Source organism: Pristis pectinata, chromosome 8, assembly GCF_009764475.1.
Source record: "Pristis pectinata isolate sPriPec2 chromosome 8, sPriPec2.1.pri, whole genome shotgun sequence".
In the NCBI taxonomy this organism is placed as follows: Eukaryota; Metazoa; Chordata; class Chondrichthyes; order Rhinopristiformes; family Pristidae; genus Pristis; species Pristis pectinata.
In genome coordinates this window covers 83,988,934-84,008,138 of record NC_067412.1, presented here as the reverse complement: position 1 = coordinate 84,008,138, position 19,205 = coordinate 83,988,934, and the positions used below count along the sequence as shown (strand labels likewise).

The 19,205-nt window shown below is 39.0% G+C and overlaps 1 protein-coding gene across 1 annotated transcript in view; it reads left to right on the top strand.

The window, feature by feature from the left end:
- LOC127573420 (zinc finger MYM-type protein 3-like) overlaps positions 1-19,205 on the top strand; it is a 102,228-nt gene that overhangs the window by 64,766 nt on the left and 18,257 nt on the right. The window contains exons 14-22 of the mRNA XM_052021628.1: positions 6,679-6,749; positions 8,491-8,604; positions 8,877-9,051; positions 10,342-10,457; positions 11,741-11,915; positions 13,032-13,178; positions 14,521-14,624; positions 16,462-16,630; positions 18,328-18,479. Of these exons, the coding sequence (XP_051877588.1) occupies positions 6,679-6,749; positions 8,491-8,604; positions 8,877-9,051; positions 10,342-10,457; positions 11,741-11,915; positions 13,032-13,178; positions 14,521-14,624; positions 16,462-16,630; positions 18,328-18,479 (1,223 nt within the window). The remainder of the gene's footprint in view (positions 1-6,678; positions 6,750-8,490; positions 8,605-8,876; positions 9,052-10,341; positions 10,458-11,740; positions 11,916-13,031; positions 13,179-14,520; positions 14,625-16,461; positions 16,631-18,327; positions 18,480-19,205) is intronic.

Genomic DNA, 19,205 nt, shown 5'->3' with positions numbered 1-19,205 from the left:
CATTTGTTTAAAAAATGGTTTATTTTATCATTTGTTTATTAAGAATTGTTTCCTTGTCTTCTTTTAATTAGGAATTCATGCACACATTGTTTGGTTGTGGGGAGAGGAAGGTGACTAAATCCTTTATTCTGAGCACTGAGAGGTGCTGGAGTGGTTCAGTGATGACACTTATTCCTGTTTTTTTCTGAGCATAAAACAGACCTTTCTTTGGGTTTGTCTTGCAACAAAAGCGCTAGAATAGTAGTTGACGGCTGGATTTGAATTGAAAGTATAAATAGTAATGCAGATAATTACATAACGTGAATCTTTCCCCAACTCTCTCATCTTGGCATTAAAGAAAAAATCACTTTTTTTAAAAAGGACCTGTCACAGAATATCTTTTTTTTCTTTTGGCAAAAACAAGTCCACAATTGTGTTTGACAATGCTGTTTGGTGGTTAAATGTAGGACAAGATGATAGAATTTGCTTACCCTTGAGATAGTGTCAGATGATCTTTTTTGTAGCAAGTCAGGGTCTCTGTTTAATGTTTCATCCAAAATGCAAAAGTCCTGACAATGTAGCATTTATTGACTGAATTATCAGCCTTGATTACTTACTAGTATTGTGAAGCATGCAATCTTCCAGCTTGGGTGACGATGTTCTCAGTGAGCCAAGCTGACACTTGGAGTGTAGTTTACATAGTCTTTCAGTACATTTTGCAATTTCATCTCGTGTGAGGGCACCAATCAATAAGATCAAGACCGATCTTTTACCTACAAGGACACGAATCCTGTATTTAACCATGACTAGAAATTTTCAAGAGTAGCTTTAGTAAAAATGTAATTACCTGTCCTTGGAATTGGAATTGGTTTATTATTGTCACTTGAACCGAGGTATAGTGAGAAAAACTTGTCTTGCATACCGTTCGTCCAGATCAATTCATTACACAGTGCATTGATGTAGTACAAGGTAAAACAATACAGAATGCAGAGCAAAGTGTCACAGCTGCAGAGAAAGTGCAGTGCAGGTAGACAGTAAGGTGCAAGGTCATAACAAGGTAGATTGTGAGGTCAAGAGTCCATCTCATCGTACTAGGGAACTATTCAATAGTCTTATAACAGCGGGATTGAAGCCTTCACCTGAAAATCTCCAATAAAAGGCCCACAGAATCCTTATTAATCATACCACTTAATTTAGCATTATATATTTTTGTTTTGTGTTTCATTAAATTCACAGAATGGACAGCATTATATGGATTGCATGAGTAGACAAACTACTGTTTGCTCCAGGAACTTGGATACCGCCTCATCTGAACTTGGAACGTGTTACCAACAATTGTTACCCAACCTTGGAAACAAACTTTAAGTTGTTTAAAAAATAGACCTGTGGTGACATGGAATAAATATTAAAACTGATAAATCCTTAAGATCAATATAGTATGAATTTGAAACATTTGTAGTATTAGGGCTTTGTTTTGGCTCCAGCATCATTAACTAGGATTAGAGTGAAATCTTGCATAAAGCACTTGTAATTTTGTATAATGCCCACTCAGTTGTGTAAAATAGCTAATTTCCATCTTGGAATTTAGTCATTCAGAGTTGGATAAAGTTGAGAGAGTACTGATCCATAAAACTCTGAAATGTTCCTTGGTGTTTGTCCATAGCATGTAAACATTGCTGGCAAGGCCATCGTTTATTGCTCTTATAGTTGGTGGTATGCCACTGCCTTGAACTACAGTTTGTTTACTCATGGGACCAGTCTGATTTAATGAATTTTGAGTAATGGGGAAGAATGTGCTTTTTAATAGTGAAGTGTGTTGGCTTGAGGTGTAATTTTCTTGTACTTTTCCTTCCTTCCTTCCTGGCATATTATTGGCAATACGTTAAAGGAGTGAAGTGACAGTACTACCTAATCCACTGTATTCTTCAAATTCATTTGCATTGGATTAATGTGTAAAATATTTTAAAAGCAGGGAGCGGAAGTGATAATTCTGTGATTAAATCACTTTTTTTGCCCCTTTATCGAAACCTGGGATTTATACTAACAAGCGTTCTGTCAGAGCATCACTACTGAGCATTTAGATGGTTACCATTTTAAAACAATGTCGCAATTCAAAGGCAAACAAGCTCTCGGGAGGTTTGTGTCAAGTGAACTGCTTGCATCTAGGAAATATTTGGCAATGATCTTGGAATCCTAAATTTGTGGAATTCCTTACTAAAGCCACAAAAGAAGCCAGTTAATAATTTGGGAGTGATGAAGGGATGTTTTTAACCTAGATATTCTGCATTGTATATGTGATTTTAATTATCGATGGAAAGGGTATACTGCAGCCAAGATTTGGATATTATTGAAGGACTGCATTGCCCAAGGTGGATTTCTACAGCTGTCAGTGATTGCATAGTCATGGTTGTGGATACTATTTGTATCTCTTCAGAACTTCAAAAAAATATTCAAATGGCTTTAAACACCCCAGTTGCTGTGATGTCATTAGCAGTGGCTCTGAGATACTAATGCAGTAAAATAACCAGTATATCCCATGTTATTTGGCATGTCTGTACCACTGGGGATTTATTTAAGTGTGTGCTGTTTTTGTTTTTTTTTCAAAAGGCAGTCAGTGAAACTCTTCAATTTAAATTATGTGGCTTGCATGTGGTAGCAGATTTAATCAATGAAATGCACTGGCATCAAGAAATTGCTGGCTGTCCACATAATGATTTGGTTTGAATGGTATTCTGATTCTGGAGTTTTAGGAGGGAATTCTAATTCACTTTGGCTCAGGATAGCACCAGAAACCTCTCAAAGAAACGCTGCTTTGTAGCACACTCCAACTTACTCCAATCTATGATTTGAAATAAAGCAATGCAAGGTAATGTTTGCTTTGCATAGTTCATGACTGAAGTACTGATAATATACGGATAAAATTATAGGTTGGGAGAGGAGGGGATGGTGAGGCAAGTATGGATGCATCTCCTGTTCTGCAAATATTTTTGTCATGTATTTTCCTTTGACTGTCAGTAATTTGGAAGGTGACGAAGGTGGTATTACAGGCAATATTTTCGTTCTGTAACCTGGCAAGTCTGAAAACGTGAAGGATGCTTGTTGGACTGTGTATTATCTGATTTATCGTTGAGGATTGCGATTCATCAGTGATGACTACAATTGGCTTGATGCTGCATTTAAAGCCCTAAAGCTGAAGTTTTCCTGCAGTGCTGAAACTCAATGACCGAGGTTGGAAAGATCTTAGAGTTCAGGTGATGAAAGTTGGACAGTTTCCTGATCCTCTTATAGATCAACTCCACTTAAACAGAGAACTTTGTGAAGGTGGGGTAAGTATTGCAGTGGATAAGGTTCTATGACAGACTTCTATGGCTCCAGTCTACAATGGGTCCTCTTGGTGAGGATCACGTCTTGCACAGGAGGAGGATAATATTTTTGAAGCTAGCCAAGTTTGAGAAGGAGCCTCCATAATTGAGATTGCTAGGTAAGCATATGGAGGAATTTAAAATAGAGGGATATGTGGGAGGAAGGGGATAGATAATCTTAGGCGAGGTTTAAAGATTGGCACAACATTGTGGGCTGAAGGACCTGTATTGTGCTGTACTATTCTATGATTCTATGAATCTCTCCTGGTTGACCGAATTGAAGGCTTTTATGAGGTGAAGGGCCATGAAAAGTGGTTGATGCTGTAACTTATGTTTTTCTTAGCTCTGCCAAGTGACAATAACCAGATACACTGTGCTGCTTTATGGGTGGGATTGTGATTCTGATGGGAGGTCTTTGGCCACTGGCAGCAGAAGATTGAGACACATTCTTCCAGTTACTTCTGCTGCTAGTACACAGCAGGGAGACTTTTCCTGTAATTGTCTCTTTTCTTGAAAATGATCATGTTTATGTTGCCATGAGATGCCCTGGTGTGCTCTCCTCTTCCCAAATAAGCTCATGAATTTGTGCCAGAGATACTTCTCTGCCATATTTTAGTACTTTAAGCAGGAACTTCATCTGCCTCGGCAGCCTTTCCTCTTAACTATGGGATAGCCTTTCCAGCCCCATGCCAGGATAGGTTACTGCTGCAGTTGTGGCAAATGTGCTGTGTAATAGGGCCATGGATATTCACATTAAGGTTAGGAGTCTTGGTTGTGGCGATCTTATTTGAATACTCCTAGTGGGTGCTGACTGCCTCGCTGTACTTCATGAATTTTCCTCCGCTCTTGGCTTTCAGTGGAGTGGGTCTTAAAAGTGCTGAAGACTCCAAGTGTGATGTGGTTGTCAGCTGGTTGCCAGATACCTATGCATTTTCCAACAATTTCTTCAGTTCGTAGGTTTTTTGTTAGACCTCAACCCTGACATGCTGGTTGATTTATTTAAAACAAAATACTTGCATCGTGATGTTCCCAGCCTAAAAATGCCTTGACAACTCAGTTTCCTGATTCCTCCTCATCAAATTTGTATGTGTTGTTTGGTAGAACAATCAAGAGTTTCTTCAGAATTGCTGATGGTGGATAGTTAGTCAGACCATTCATAATTGACACACTGCACCTCCAGTGATGGAGTATTTTCAGGTTTTATTGTAAAGCATTGATTGAGTAGAGCTTCCTTTGCATGGTCTTTAAATCCTTGGGTGTTTTTCCTGTAACAGCATTTGTCTTTGCCATTTAGTGGCCAGATTGACGAAGGTACTAGAATAGATTAGTCAGTGCTTGGTCAAGGAGTTATTTGTTAGTTATGGCATGGATGATGTGGACATTCTTGCTCGCATGATGTGGTCTGACAAATGATCTGGCTGTAGCAAGCACCTAATTTCATCTCATGAAATTAAATGTTTGTTATATCAGATCATGTAGTAAGCATTTCTTCAGTATGAGGACTCTAAAGAGTTGGCTTCCTTTTTCTTCCCCCTTTGCTGCCAAATGTATCTTTTCCACCTCTGCAATTGAAGCCACTCAGGAGAATCAACTTGTTTCCTGTTTAGACTCTGGTCGGAATTGCTTGAAGTTCCACCTTGGCCTTACCTGTTACTTCTAAGTTGGTGTTGATGATTCCAGTGATAGTGTGAGCAAAAGGGTTATGAGGTGTTGTGTCTCACAGGAGAGTAACAAAGGTGCTATGCAAATTCATTTATCAAGGAACCATTTGCATGAAGATGATTGTGTTCTTTCAGTTTCCCTTTTTGGAAAATGTCCCTACCACCTTATTCTTTGAGTGGCGTTCTTCAGCCTGTTGTGCCTGACTGACGCCAATGTCGAAGCTTCTGAGTTCACGGTCAATGATAACAATCTGATCAGATCTATCCTTGTTGGGTTTGTCTAAGGTCCTGACGTTCTATATCCTGAACTTCATCGTGAACAGTGAAGTGTGCCTGTCTCTGGTTTCCTCCAATGTTAGTTTGCTATTGCACACCAGCTGCCATGTGGGCTTGACTGATTTGAAGTCCTGGTTTATTGGCAAGGTGATCTAAGGTTTGTGTACAACAATCAGCAGTATTTTGATAGGATAATCTTAACATGTTCCTTTGTCCCATTTTAAGATAATGTCCACATTTGTGCTTTCATTGGGATGTTCATATATCTAACATATGAGAAAGGCACAAAGGAGATATATTTCTGTGCCACAGTAGATAGAGCCATTATTGGTGAATTATCTGTGGCAAAGCAAATTTCCTAACATCTATTCAGCAGTCACAGTTTTAGATTCTGCAAAAGATTCACAGTCTTGTGGTCCGATAAATAACCCAAAATAGTCATAAGTGGCTTATAAGCACATTTGTATCTCTTGTAATTGAGAGCAGTTCAATTGACTTTATATTTTAACAAATATTCGTACAATGACTTCACTGCCGTGTATTTTGTGTCTCTGAAATGTCATTCCTTTAGAACAACGAGCACTACCCCCCCTTGATTTGTAAGACTTTTGGAAATGTAGAAGTTTGAAATAGATACTATTTTAGTTAAATGTTTTCATTGAACTTGTTTCTCTTTTCTGTGTAAACAGTGGAATTGTGTTTCAGCTTGTAAGTGATAAAGTTGAGTTTTACTATGTTGTGTTGGTTAGATGAAGGTTCTTTTGCATGTAACATCTATATTGAGTGAGTGCAGTAATTCCTAGACCCAGTTTTGGTCACATTCCACTTCCTTATTTAAATCACAGTTGCAGCTAACTTGGTGTGGATTGTAGTTTTGTGCAGTGGGCTCATGCCTGGTAGGTACTTGTCTGAACTGCATCGGACTCATTTTATGTTTCAAGTAGCACAGAGATATGACCCATTGGCCGAGCCATAATCCAAGCCCGAATCCCAAATGTCAGAGTGTGCGCCCCAAAGTCCTCTTGAGCCTATTCATTCAATTGCCAACATTTCAAAAAAAAAAATTTGTTTCATATAGTCATGCAAACAAATGCATTGAACATATATAAAATATTTTCTAAAATAAAAAAATAATTACACTGATTTGTGTTTTGTCCCAGAACCTCTGGTTTGTAGTATGCCGTGCACATGTTGCACGACTAGCGCAGACGAGTGCAATTACAGAGATGTGCAGTGGTGACCTCAAATGACTTCCACGTTATGTGGGTGATTTTTTGCAAGTTGACAACTTACTGAGGTTTTGTAAACATGCACACCCACAATTGTGCGCACACTCGAATGTGCACAGTCACAAACATCGGCTCAGTTTGTTTCAAACAATCTGTGTCTTTTGTTTGCAGATGAGGCGCAGGAGTCTAAGAATGCGACGTCTCCAACTCCCTCTCCGACTCCCTCTCCCACGAAATTTGAAGTAAGTAAAGTTTTTTTTTGTTTTGAATGATCTTCCACCTACCATAGGAGTGGATTGAAGTGTGTTTTTTTTTACCATTTTAACTCCACATTCAGTATGCTTCCTCCCATGCCCCGGGTGCTAGCTGAACAGTTGAGGGATTGAACTCTGAATGTCCGAGGTATGTGCATCCATATTCCATTCATAGCTTTTTGAAACAAAGTAGTTGGTTCCAGCCTTAGAGAGGTTCCCATGGAAATTGGATGCACTGTGTACATTCCAGGCATGTTGAGCATGTGATCATAAGTCAGGGAGCAGCAGTATTATAATTTTAAATCACATAAGTCTTAATCCTTTCATTTTTTTCTTTGTGTTATTCTGCAGAATGTGAGATTTTGTTTCTGATTTTGTGTACTGCTACATAAACATTGGATACACAAATGTAAGCTTGAACAAGGAAAGACATTATGGCTTATCAAGCTCACTTCCTCAACAGACCGTGCGCAATCTGTCCTGTGATGGATTCCATGCCACCAGTGTAATCATAAGAGGGAAAGTTCTGCAAAATATATGGTCTCCAGTGATAATTGATCAAAACTCCAGTTTCTATCTTGTATTTGTATTACTCGCTCAAAACTAGTCAGCTGCCCTCCACAGTCCCAGCATTGCAAGAATCACACTGTTCCATGGAGCATTTGATTTATCTTTGTGCTTATCCTACCTTCAAATCCATTATTAACCATTTATTTTATATAACTTTTATTTATTAAGGAGTTAATCAGCAAAGCATTGGTAAAAAGCAGTGTGAATGCTGAATATCTGAAATAAAAACAAAAAAATGCTGGAAACGTACAGGCCATTCAACATCTGAAAGAGAAAAATAGGTAAAGTTTCAGATTTGACTCTTCATCAGAATTGTGTATTTAAGCATATTTTGTTTGTATTTCAGTTTGTAAAGCATTAACTGCTTTTATTGCGAGTCGCTTGCACAGATGCACGTCCCCGGGAAGGGGGAGGTGGCATTGAACTGAAAATTTTCAGTATTACTTGTATTCAAAAATATTGTTTTAAATTGAATAGCGGGTAATTCTGTGCATATTTAATCACTGAGTTCCTTCCCTTCATCTGCTTTAAGGTTTATATTTTTGTTGTTTTTAAACTATTAAAAGTTTTTTTTTTTGAATGACTTTATGAAAGTGAATAACGAGAATAATTGCAGACAGGGGAGGGGGTTTCTGGTCCTCTTCTGTCTGCTGTGTTAAATGGGTCATTGTTTACTGGTCATGGCTGGATTTTGATAGGGGTTTGGGATTCTTTTCATTAAGATAGGGATGGACGGGAGCCTTAACTTTTATAATTCACCTCCACAGCTGTAGAGTATGGTAAAATGGTGTATGCCACTCAACAGTTATGAAATGCAGCACCTTCAAATAATAAACTATCATTAAAATTCTAGTAAAGAGAAGCCGCATTTGTTGGGGATCCAAGACAGGGAAAATATGATATATTGTTTATTACAGTGACCTGAAGATAGAAATTCTTGTGTTCAAAGAAGAATAAAATCAAATTTTGTATTAAGTTCAAAAAAAATTCTGGGATTTGGAATGTTGTGTGTGTTTTCAGTTATCACCTTGTGGTTTTCATAACATTTAGTTACATTCCATATATTCTTTGACAAATTATCAATGTAATTTTTTCATTGTTTTTTTCCCCCCCATTTTAACCCTACTAACCCATTCTGGGGTTCATTTGTGATTACAAGCAGCTCTCTGGTACCTCACCCAGTGGCCATTCTTCACGTGCAAGCTTGGGCAGTGAATGTGAGGGAGACAGCACAGCTCAACCTGATTCTGTCGTCTCTTCGATGACCACACAGGTACACTTGAGCAGGCATCACCAGATAGTAATTTGGAACAGAACCATGCTGTGATTTGTGTGGAGGGAGGCCTCATGCTTTGGTCCTACTACCCCTATGACTGAAATTGGCTGGCTTGTCTCAGACCAAAAATTCAGCCTGGAAATTTCCTTGTCTTTATGTTACAGTTTCATGTGTGATGTATTAATCAATTTGGGGTAAAATAGTTTGTTCATTTTTCCAAATAATATAACGGTCCTGTATATTTCTAATTTTAAAATATTCCTTATTAGGCATCTGTACAGACTCGGTCATCAAAACAGCCACCACCACCGCCACCTCCACCACCTTCACCACCATCTCCACCTCCTGTGACACTGAAGAATAAGGCGATACTGTGCAAGCCCTTGACTCAGAATAAGGGCATCTCCTGTAAACCCGAAATGAAGTCCAAAGGATGTCAAACAGGTAAATGAAAATAAGGATTAAATCTCTTGATGGTAGAAGAACTTAGATGTTTATTATTGTAAAGTGAAAGATGAATTCAGCCCTTTGGCATGTCCTTTTAGTTTTGTAACATTGACCATACAAAGTGCATCAGTGATGTTCCCAGACAAGTAATCGAGACGGCAGAGAGCATGAATTCCATAGAAATTAAATACGGTAAAGGCCTGTCTTTGGCACTTGTCTTCATATATTCTTCTCTTCAATCATTTTAAATTTGAGAATCTTGAAGTTGACGCTGTTCACTTTTGTCTTCTGTTACCTTAAGGCTTCCGTCAAGGGGCAGCGGATTGGTGCAATTGAAAGCACGTCACCCCAATTAGTCACGTTTTTGTTTCGATCTTGATGCTACTGAGTATTGTGGGTCCTGTTCTTCATTTAGTAGTATTTTCCAAATACCTTATTGAGGAGCACAATCTCCCATCCTCACTCTGCCTACATGCAACTACTACATGTAGTCTGTGGTTGACGATTATTGTGCTTGGCTCAGCACATTAAATATTGGGATGCCTAGGCTAGGAAGAGTGCTTTTAGTCAGATGTTCACCATGCCTCGTTTTTTTTCATCACCCACATTAAGGCCCTACCTGACTTGGTGTTCCTTGGGACATGAACGCTTTCACAATTCACAAAGAGCGAAAAATTATTTCTTTAGTGATGCCTCCCATAATCATGTCTTTCTGAATAAACTTTTTCATCAATTCATAATACTTTGTCTTTCCTGTGTAAAAGATAGCTGCTATGGTTAATATGTTGCATCATGCTCCCTTTTTATCATCATTCTCCTCCCTACCTCTTCCCCTTTTATGAAATTAAGGCTCATCCTACCATTCAGGACAGTTGTTGAAAATGTGCTGCTTTTACTTTTTCTTCCCTTGTGCAATCTTGAAGCTTTTATAAAACAGTCTTTAAAAAAAACTTCATTATTGATGTATGTGTTGCATTTTTTTTCTCACAATACAGTTTTATGAGTCTTGGCTTTTCAGATCATTTGTCACTACTTTTAAAGTAATTTATCTGATTACTGGCAGAATATGTTTGTTGTTTTGGGAAGGATTGGATTATCGGTGGAACTTAAAAGTTTCACTCTGCTACTTGTGGATTGTTTCAGTTAAAAAGTAATTAATGGCTTCAAGTTTCAAAAAGCAGTTTTAAAAAAGAAATTACGAAGTACATCAAATCAGTAATTTTATAAGTCAGCAATGAAAGTTAAGCATTTGAACACATTTAAAAATCTGTTTAATTTCTGTTTCAGAAGAGGAATGGAAGCCACACTTGATTGTGGTACCCATCCCTGTGCCAGTCTTCATACCAGTGCCTATGCATATGTATTGTCAAAATACCCCAGTGCCTTTCTCTATGCCAATCCCGGTAAGTTTTACAACACGTATTTCATAGTCTTTGGAACCAAATGTGCTTATGTACTTGGTAGATGTCGTCAACCATGATGGATTTATTTCTTCTTTTTAGGATTGCAATTTTAAACATATTGTGTGAAAGTCATGAAAACGATTAAAATATCAAACTTCTTGCTGCTTCAAAAAGAGTTCTGGTTGAGATTTAAATTTACCGTCTGTTGAAGCTGCTAAAGTTCTTAACTTGGGGGGGGGGGGGGGGGGGTGGTGGGAGGTGGGGAGACATTCCTGTTTTTTCTTGGCCCCCAGAATTCTACTTTGTCCCTCTGAAACGATAGACTATCATTCTGTATTAACATTGTCAAGAGCTATTCTTTGTGCGGACAGTTTTTTTTTACACAGGGTGGTAGATGACTGGAACATGCTACCAGGGAGGTGGTAGAAGCAGATACGCTAGCAATGTTTAAGAAGCATTTAGACAGACACACAAACAGGCAAGGCATGGAAGGATATGACCAGATGGGATTTGTTAGATTGGCATTGTGGTTGGCACAGGCATGGTGGGCTGTAGGACCTGTTCTTGTGCTGACAGGAGACACAAGAAACTGCAGATGCTGAAATTTGGAGCAACAAATAATCTGCTGGAGGAACTCAATAGCTCGACCCACTGAGTTCCTCCAGCACATTGTTGCTCTGTTTTTGTGCTGTACTGTTCTATGTTCTATTTCAGGCCCTCAGTAGTAAATGTTCACAGACCGAGTGGAAAGGAAGGGTTTCTAATCGATCAGAATTTCTGCACTGTAACTCTATTCGATGACATTTGTTAGGAAGAATACGTGTGTGGATATTGAGTTGGTGAAAGCAGGGTCAATCTTGCTTTTGGTGCCTCCTTTAATGGATTTGTTTATTGATATTACTTGTGAATCTGCTGTATTTGGGTATTCAATCATTATTTTGATTTTAATGGGAAGACTAGAATTCTTGAGGGAAAAAATACCTATGGTATAATTAAATGTCAGAGAAAAGTGATATTTTAGGGATATAATATCTACCTTTGAGGAGGAGTATCAGATAGCCAAGGTTTGTAGAAATGGCGATTATAGAGTTGGTAGATGTCAGATTCTTGATGTTTTCGTTTATGGACAATAGTTTGGGGAATAGATTTAACTGCATTCACATGTAAAGAAAAGTGAAACAGAAATGTACAAGTTACTTATGTGCACAGAAATGTTTATGGTGACTTTGTTAGTGCACCTCATTTTACTTTGATAACAAGCTGTTGTGTGGTTTGTAAACCAGGTCCCTATTCCGATGTTCCTTCCTACCACTTTAGACAGTGCTGATAAGATAGTAGAGACGATAGAGGAACTGAAAGTTAAAATCCCTTCAAACCCATTTGAAGCTGACATACTCGCCATGGCAGAGATGATAGCAGAAGCTGAGGAAATGGAAAAAGCTTCATCAGACCTTTGTGGTAAGTGTAATTTTCATTTTGCTCTTCCCCTCTCTTTCAACATTGTTCCAAAGCCTGTTCTGATAAGTGAATCATTTTAAAGGCCGTATTATTTCAAAATATTAAACCCATTCCACTGACCTAGCTACATAAAATTTTCTCACAGTGAGTTTGCCTAAAATGTACACCTGCACTGTAACTTGCTGGTCTTAATGTATCGTGTGGTTTCAAAAGACTATTCCAAAGCTTGTCTCTGAATATGTAGCCTGTTTTTTATTTAAGAAATAAGTTCCTCATTAAATGTCAGCACTCTTATTTGTTTGATTGACTTTTATCCCAAATGACTGTAAATTAATTGAGAAAATGAATGAAAAGCAAAACAGCTTGAGAGAGAAAGAGTTGGAAAATGACTTCCAGTTTTGCTTTCTGGTTACTAATTAGGTTTACATTTATTGATGCCTTTTGACATCAGGGCAACTATCTTTAAATTGAGGATTAAGATCTTTCGCATCCATCTCTGTCAAATATCTCATCAGAATTCTTTTTATATGCATAGCCAGATATTGCCACCACTGGCAAATTCAGTGTTCGTTAACTGCCCTTAATTGTCTTTGAAGATGATGAACCGCCTTCATGAGCAGTTCATTCACAGTGAAGTATTTCCAGGATATTGCCCCAGTGATTAAGAGGGAATAGTGAAATATATTTGAGTTGGTGGGAGTGATAGACTAGAGGTGGGGCAGGGGGTGGAAATTTTGGAAGTCATCGAGTTGCACAGCACGGAACTGGGCCCTTTGGCCCACCATGCCATGTTGATCTTTTTGCCCATTTACACTAATCCTGTCTGCCTGCAGTAGATCTATATTCTCCTATGCCTTGCCTATTTGGGTATGTGTTCCCTTGTGCTTACCGACCTAACTGTTCTGAGTTCATGGTTTTGGAAAGACAAATAGTTGCACTACAAATTATAGGTGATAGATTTTGCAGCATTGGCAGAATTGAATGGCGAGTTGGGTGTGGGGGGGAGCGGGGGGTGGTGGGAAGAGGATGGTGAGAGAACATCAGCTTAGATAATGGGTGAACGCCAATCAAGCAGGCTATGCAGTAAGACCTTGTGTTGCTATTTCTTTGAACCAGATCTTGCTAGCAATCAGAGTGCTGATGGCCTCCTAGAAGACTGTGACTTATTTGGACCCGCCAGAGATGATGTGTTGGCCATGGCAGTTAAAATGGCTAATGTCTTAGATGAACCAGGACAAGATTTGGAAGCAGACTTTCCCAAAAGTAAGTATAAGCAATTGTTGTACTACTTTTATGAAGCTAAACTAATCAATATCAGTTTTGTGCGTTGTGCTGCAAGCCTGCGTAACTTTTCTAACTGCATATGTTGATTTTGGATTTTTACTTTGCAAATTTCAAAATATTGCTAATCTGAATCATGAATTTGAAAGAGTTGGCAATTCTTTATTACTCTGACACAGAAGGCAGCTATTCAGCCCAGTGGGTCCAAGCCAGTTCCCAACAGAGAAATCCCATTGGTCCCACTTCTCCCCTCCTTATTTCCCTGGAGTCTTTCTACTTTATTCTTGGGAAATGAATTCCTCCTTTGATTCCTTTATCACCCACCTACACTGAGGGCCAATTAACCTACCAGCATGTCTTTAGGATTTGGGAGAAAACCAGAGCACTTGTCGTAAACCCAGATGGTCACATGGAAACGCCACATAGAACACTGCAGAAGGTTAGGATCAAACCTAAATCCTTGAAGCTGTGAGGTCCTGCAGTAATAACTGCTTTGCCACCATGCTGCCCGCTTCTGTGCAAGCAGCGGAGCAGTGTTTCACAAAGAAATTTGGTCTTAATGGATGTAACTTCATAAAGATTATTATTATTTTGCAGAAAGTCTTGCAATCAGATGAAAGGAAGACATGTTGCTCTGTAGCATTTTCACAGCCTGGAGCTACCTCCAGAGCTTATTCCAATCAGTTCATAGTTTGATGTGTTTTCACTGTAGTAATGCGCAGTTTATTAGCTGATTGGCATACAGCAAGTGCCCAAGAACAGCAGTGTGATAATAACTAGAGTGTCTGCTTTAATAATGGGATAAATATTGGCCAGAGCACCAACGTTAATGTCTCAAATCTTTGAAATAGTATCTTGTGGTCATAGCCCTTACTGGAGAGAGCAGGCAGGGTCTTGGTTCATTGTCTTATCCAAAAGACAACTGCTTTGAATTTCATCAGCATGCACAGAGGCACATTAATTAGGCACTGCGTGGTAGACTGATGATCATTTTAATGGTAGATATATCATAGCACAAGCTTGATCCATTCTAAAAAGAACTTGTTCAGGTTTGCATAGTAATGCACAACAATGAGAAAATGCTTTTAATTGCATTCCATTCAGCAAACATTGATTTTCACACAACTTAGAAAAACAGACTATGTAATCGTATTTTTAGGCCAACACTTCTACCCCGTCACTGCACTAAATGTATATTTTTATATCAGGATGCCAACAATGCTAATTCCACCCCATTCCCTAAATATTGATGAAAGCTGTTTTCACTTTCACATATTACCATATATGCATTCTTAAAGCTAGTATTTTGTTCTTTATTTTCCAGCTCCATTAGAACTTAATACGGGTGTTGATTTCCTGTTTGACTGCGGGCTTGTAACAACAGATGAGGAACAACCGGAATCTGAAATTCCGCGGGCTGTAAGAAGGGTAAGGTTTCTTTCAGAGTTTGTATGTTCAGCAAAGAGATGTGCCTGCCACAGCTGTCAGTGGGTTTGTGTTGTAGTATTTTAGCCCAAAAGAAACTGATGTAATTAGGATATCATAAAATCATTATGGCATAGGTGGAGGTCATTTGGCTCATTGATTCTACATCAGCTCCAAGCAGATCAATTTCATCTGTCCTATTTCCTCACTAATTTTTTTCATAAACTTGCAAATTGTTCTTTTTCAAGTACCTGTCCATGAAGCATCTGCCCATTCACCCTGTCTGTACAAGTTGTAATTTTTATGCATTTTTATCAAATCTTCTCTGAATGTTTTTTGCTTTATGGAGAACATTCCCATCTTCCCTATTTTGTAGCTGAAATCCATCATCCCTGGAACCATTCCAGTAAATTTTTCCTGCATGTTTTCTAGGACATCCACATCCTTCCTAAGGTGTGGTGACCAGAGTCAGAGACAATATTCTTTGTGACTGGACCAGTGCTTTATATCGGTTCAACACCCCTGCTTTTGTGCTCTGTGCCTCTACCCATGACTGCCAAGATCCTATGTTTCACTGACGTCTCTCAATACACTCTGCCACTTTGGAGGATTTATTGACATGTACATTTGGATCCATCTGTTCCTGTATATCCTGTGGAACTGTATCATTTAGTCTCTATTGTCATTTTTTTCCTGCCAAAGTATATCACTTCAGAATATTCTCAGAGGAAATAGTTTTCCTGTGTCCACTCTTTAATCTTAAACACCTTTTGTAGATCATTCCCTCTAACCTACATGAAAGGAACTTTATTTACATGTCTTCCCACATTTGTTAAACAAATTTGACTCTGGTAGGTGGAATATGAACTAGGTGTCTGAACCTCTTTGGCTGAATAGCTAATCTCAGGTTGGGGTAGATGACCATGGCCAAAACTGTTACCTGCACTTCAGTGCAAGTGATGTGCTGTTGCACAGAGGTCACTGAGCAGTCAGTGATGTCACAAGGATTGCAATGTTCACTTATGCAAAATTGCACTGCAGATTTGAAGCCCAGTAAAGCATTGAAGTGCTCTTAACTGGAGGGTCGAAGCCTGTTCCGCCATTTGTTAAAGGGCTTCACTCCACTCAGGCCACTCCAAGGCATCCATCTTCCTCCAGCTAGGAGCTGCTTTTCATTTCCTGTTGTTAGAAATCTCCCATTCTCCCTCCTCTCACAGTTAGTATACTCTTTATCTGTTAGAAGCCTCTGCAATTATTTGCCTGTCTCCCTACCATCTCAATCTCCCTACTATTTTACTCAATATTCTTCCAACTTCCTTCAAAACCTCTTGCCACAATGTCAGGAGCTTGTGGACAATGTGCATGGTGAAATAGGCCTAATGCTTTGAGCCTTGCCCATAATATCTAGCTATGCTTACCATGTAGACTAAGGAAAGGCCTTCCAGAGTTATTTTGAGCTATTGAAAATTGGGTCCTAGTGGAAAGTAATTGTGTGTAAAAGTAACTTGATGGAGGAACAAAACTTGACCTCGTCTACCTTTACACTTCATAGATGGATGCCACTTGCTGTTTTGTTTCATTCATAAAGAATGTCCACTTAGATGAGATGATGAAGGAGACAGAATTTTATGAATGATTGCTTTTGTATGAGGGGAAAGGTATTACATTTGATCACTTCAATGAAAGGAGTTTTATTGTCTGAATTAAAACTGGGGAGATGAGAACTGGGCCAATTCAGAAATACATTCTAATTAGTTTTGGGGAGAAGATGGTAGATTCATTTTATTCTGTCTTAAAGAGTAGTTTTAGATGTTAATTTTATTTGTTTTTCCCCTTATAGGGTCAAAAGCGGCTAATGCTTTCAGAAAGCTGTTCACACGATTCTCTTGCTAGCCAACAATGTTGTACGGGATTAAATTACTCATACGGGGTAAATGCTTGGAAGTCTTGGGTCCAAGCTAAGTATGCCAGTGGAGATACCAGTAAAAGTGAAGAGCTCAAGTTTGGACGTAAGTGCATATTTTCATTTTTGTTTCTTTTTAATGGGGATACTTTGTACTTTTGTTCCTTGTCGTCTGCTTGGCCAAGGCCACTGACCAGAACTGTTAAAACTATGCTGAAGAGATTATACTGCAAGTAAGTAGACCTGGATGAACTAGCACCATTTTTAAAACTTGCAGGTTGCAAGCTGAACACAGTGCTCTAATGTTTGTTGGCAATGAATATGAAGTTTTTCTAGGATTGCCACAGGACGGTTTTAAATGGTAATGGAAAAAAAATTTCACATACTTATAGAACTGTAGAATGCTTACAGCACGGAAGAGATTCCTTCAGTCCAATGAGTTCTTATTGAATCTATGTATGAGCAATCCATCCAGTCCTATTTCTCTGCCCTCTTCTCATAGTTACTAGCTTGCAGCCATTTGGTCACCTTGAATTTGAATTCCATTGTTGAATCTGCCTCCCACTAATGCCCTGGCAGTACATTCTGGACCCTAACCAGTGAGTGTATGGAGTGGGAAAAAAGGTTTTCTTTGTCACGCGCCATCATTCTTTGTCCCCTCGTTTCTGACCCTTCTGCCAATGGGAACAGTTTCCCTCGAATACTCTGTCTTCATGATTTTACTGATCTGTCAAGTCTCTTGCAAATTCCTATTTTGAGGAGAACAACCCCAGCTTCTTGAATCTGACCCTATAACTAAAGTCCTTCATTCCAAGAATTGTTTTGGTTGATCTCGTCTGCCCCCTTTCACCTTTCCTAAAGTGTGACACCCACAACTGGACACGTACTCCAGTTTTGGCTGAGCTGATGTTTCATAAAGGGCCCCCTTTCATTTCCTATTGAATGCTGGGGCAGGCTTGAGGGTCAAGGTGACCTAGCCTGTTATTTTCTTGTGTTATTGCACCATACCATCAAATTACCTATTGGCATTTGGTATTGCTCCATTTCTTCTTGTGGTTCCATAGAATGTGAATAATAGAGAGATACAGCATGGCATCGAGTCCACACCAGTCATCAAATACTAATTTATATTAATTTTGCATTAATCCCATTGTTTTTATTCTCCCCACATTCCCATCAACTCCCCTCAGATTCTCCCCCTCTCCCTTCTGGATCACTTGGTATTGGTGGAGGGGTAACTTACAGTGGCCACTTAAACCCCCCAACCAGCTCATCTTTGGAACATGGGAGGAAACAGCATTTGGAGGAAACCCAAACAGTTACAGGGAAAACGTGCAAACTCCACACAGACCAATGTCAGGATTGAACCAGGGTCTCTGGTGCTGTGAGGCAGTGGCTTTTCTTGCTGTGCAATTTTGCTGCCTTTATAAACTTTGAGGGTGCACAATGGAGATGTGCTCCAAGTCCCCAAGGGCATGTCGCTGGTTAACTAAATTTAAAATAGATTTATAATTTCATTTTAAGTCATTCATACAAAGAAGAAGGCAGACATTTTATTTTAGGATTTTTAACCAAATTTTTTGTGCATGTTATGGAGATTTGGGATGGGTTCTGGAATTGTACTCAGTTCTGAAAATCTTTTTCTTATTAGGAAGCAATAACTATTCTGGGATGTTAGCCCACTGAAGAGTTGATACCCATACTGAGAGGGAAGAACATCAGCTGTGTGCTATCTTTTGATACCTTATTCTTGTGGGAACTACTTATTTACCCTATTATTTTTTTCTTGTTCTTCCCCATCAGCTAAACCGATGAGAATTAAAGAAGATATTTTATCCTGTAGTGCTGCAGAACTAAACTATGGGCTAGCCCAATTTGTTAAAGAAGTACAGAGGCCAAACGGAGAACGTTACGAGCCGGATAGCGTGTACTATTTATGTCTTGGAATTCAGCAGGTATGGTTTATAAATTCAGATCTATATGAATTATGTCAACATGTTAGTATTTTTTGGCACCAAGAATCACAGAATTAGACTTTTTGCCCAAAAACCCTCGTACAGATCACTCAATAATCTAGATCGTTGTTACTAGTGGAGGGCACAAAAAGGCTTGTGAATCTTAGTTTCTCCTTCGCAGAAAAACATCTGAAGCCATTTCTACCTAGCAAACATTTGTAAATTTCATATTGGATATTTTGATTGTTTTACGGACTCAGTGAAAGTCCCTTTAAGATAGAGTGTGTGTGGCGTGCTTACATCAACAGAAGATAAAGGACGTAATGACATTGAAGAGGTCAGAAGAAGGGAGAGAGAGAGAGAAAAGGGAGAGAGACACCAGCCTGCTAGTGTTCTCTATCGATGGATGAGAAACAATAACTGTGTCTGCCACAGAAATCCATATATGGAAATTGGAAGTAATCCGGTGGAGTTCACTTTGTTGCTGACCTGTAGAAGGAAACAGGTATTTGTGTGGACGACCACAATTCGGATGCTTTTCGGGGTGAGGAAGTCACTACCGAGTAAATGCTGAGGTGTTGTTTGGGTTCCATCGTGGAACATTTGGACTTCGTAATTACTCTCTCTATGTTTCTCTATGTCTACGTCTTATCTTCAGACAACGGTGGTTGTTGAAGAAGCCTTTGCTCATGTTTCACCTTATGGCTTGCGGAACTGAACTTCAAG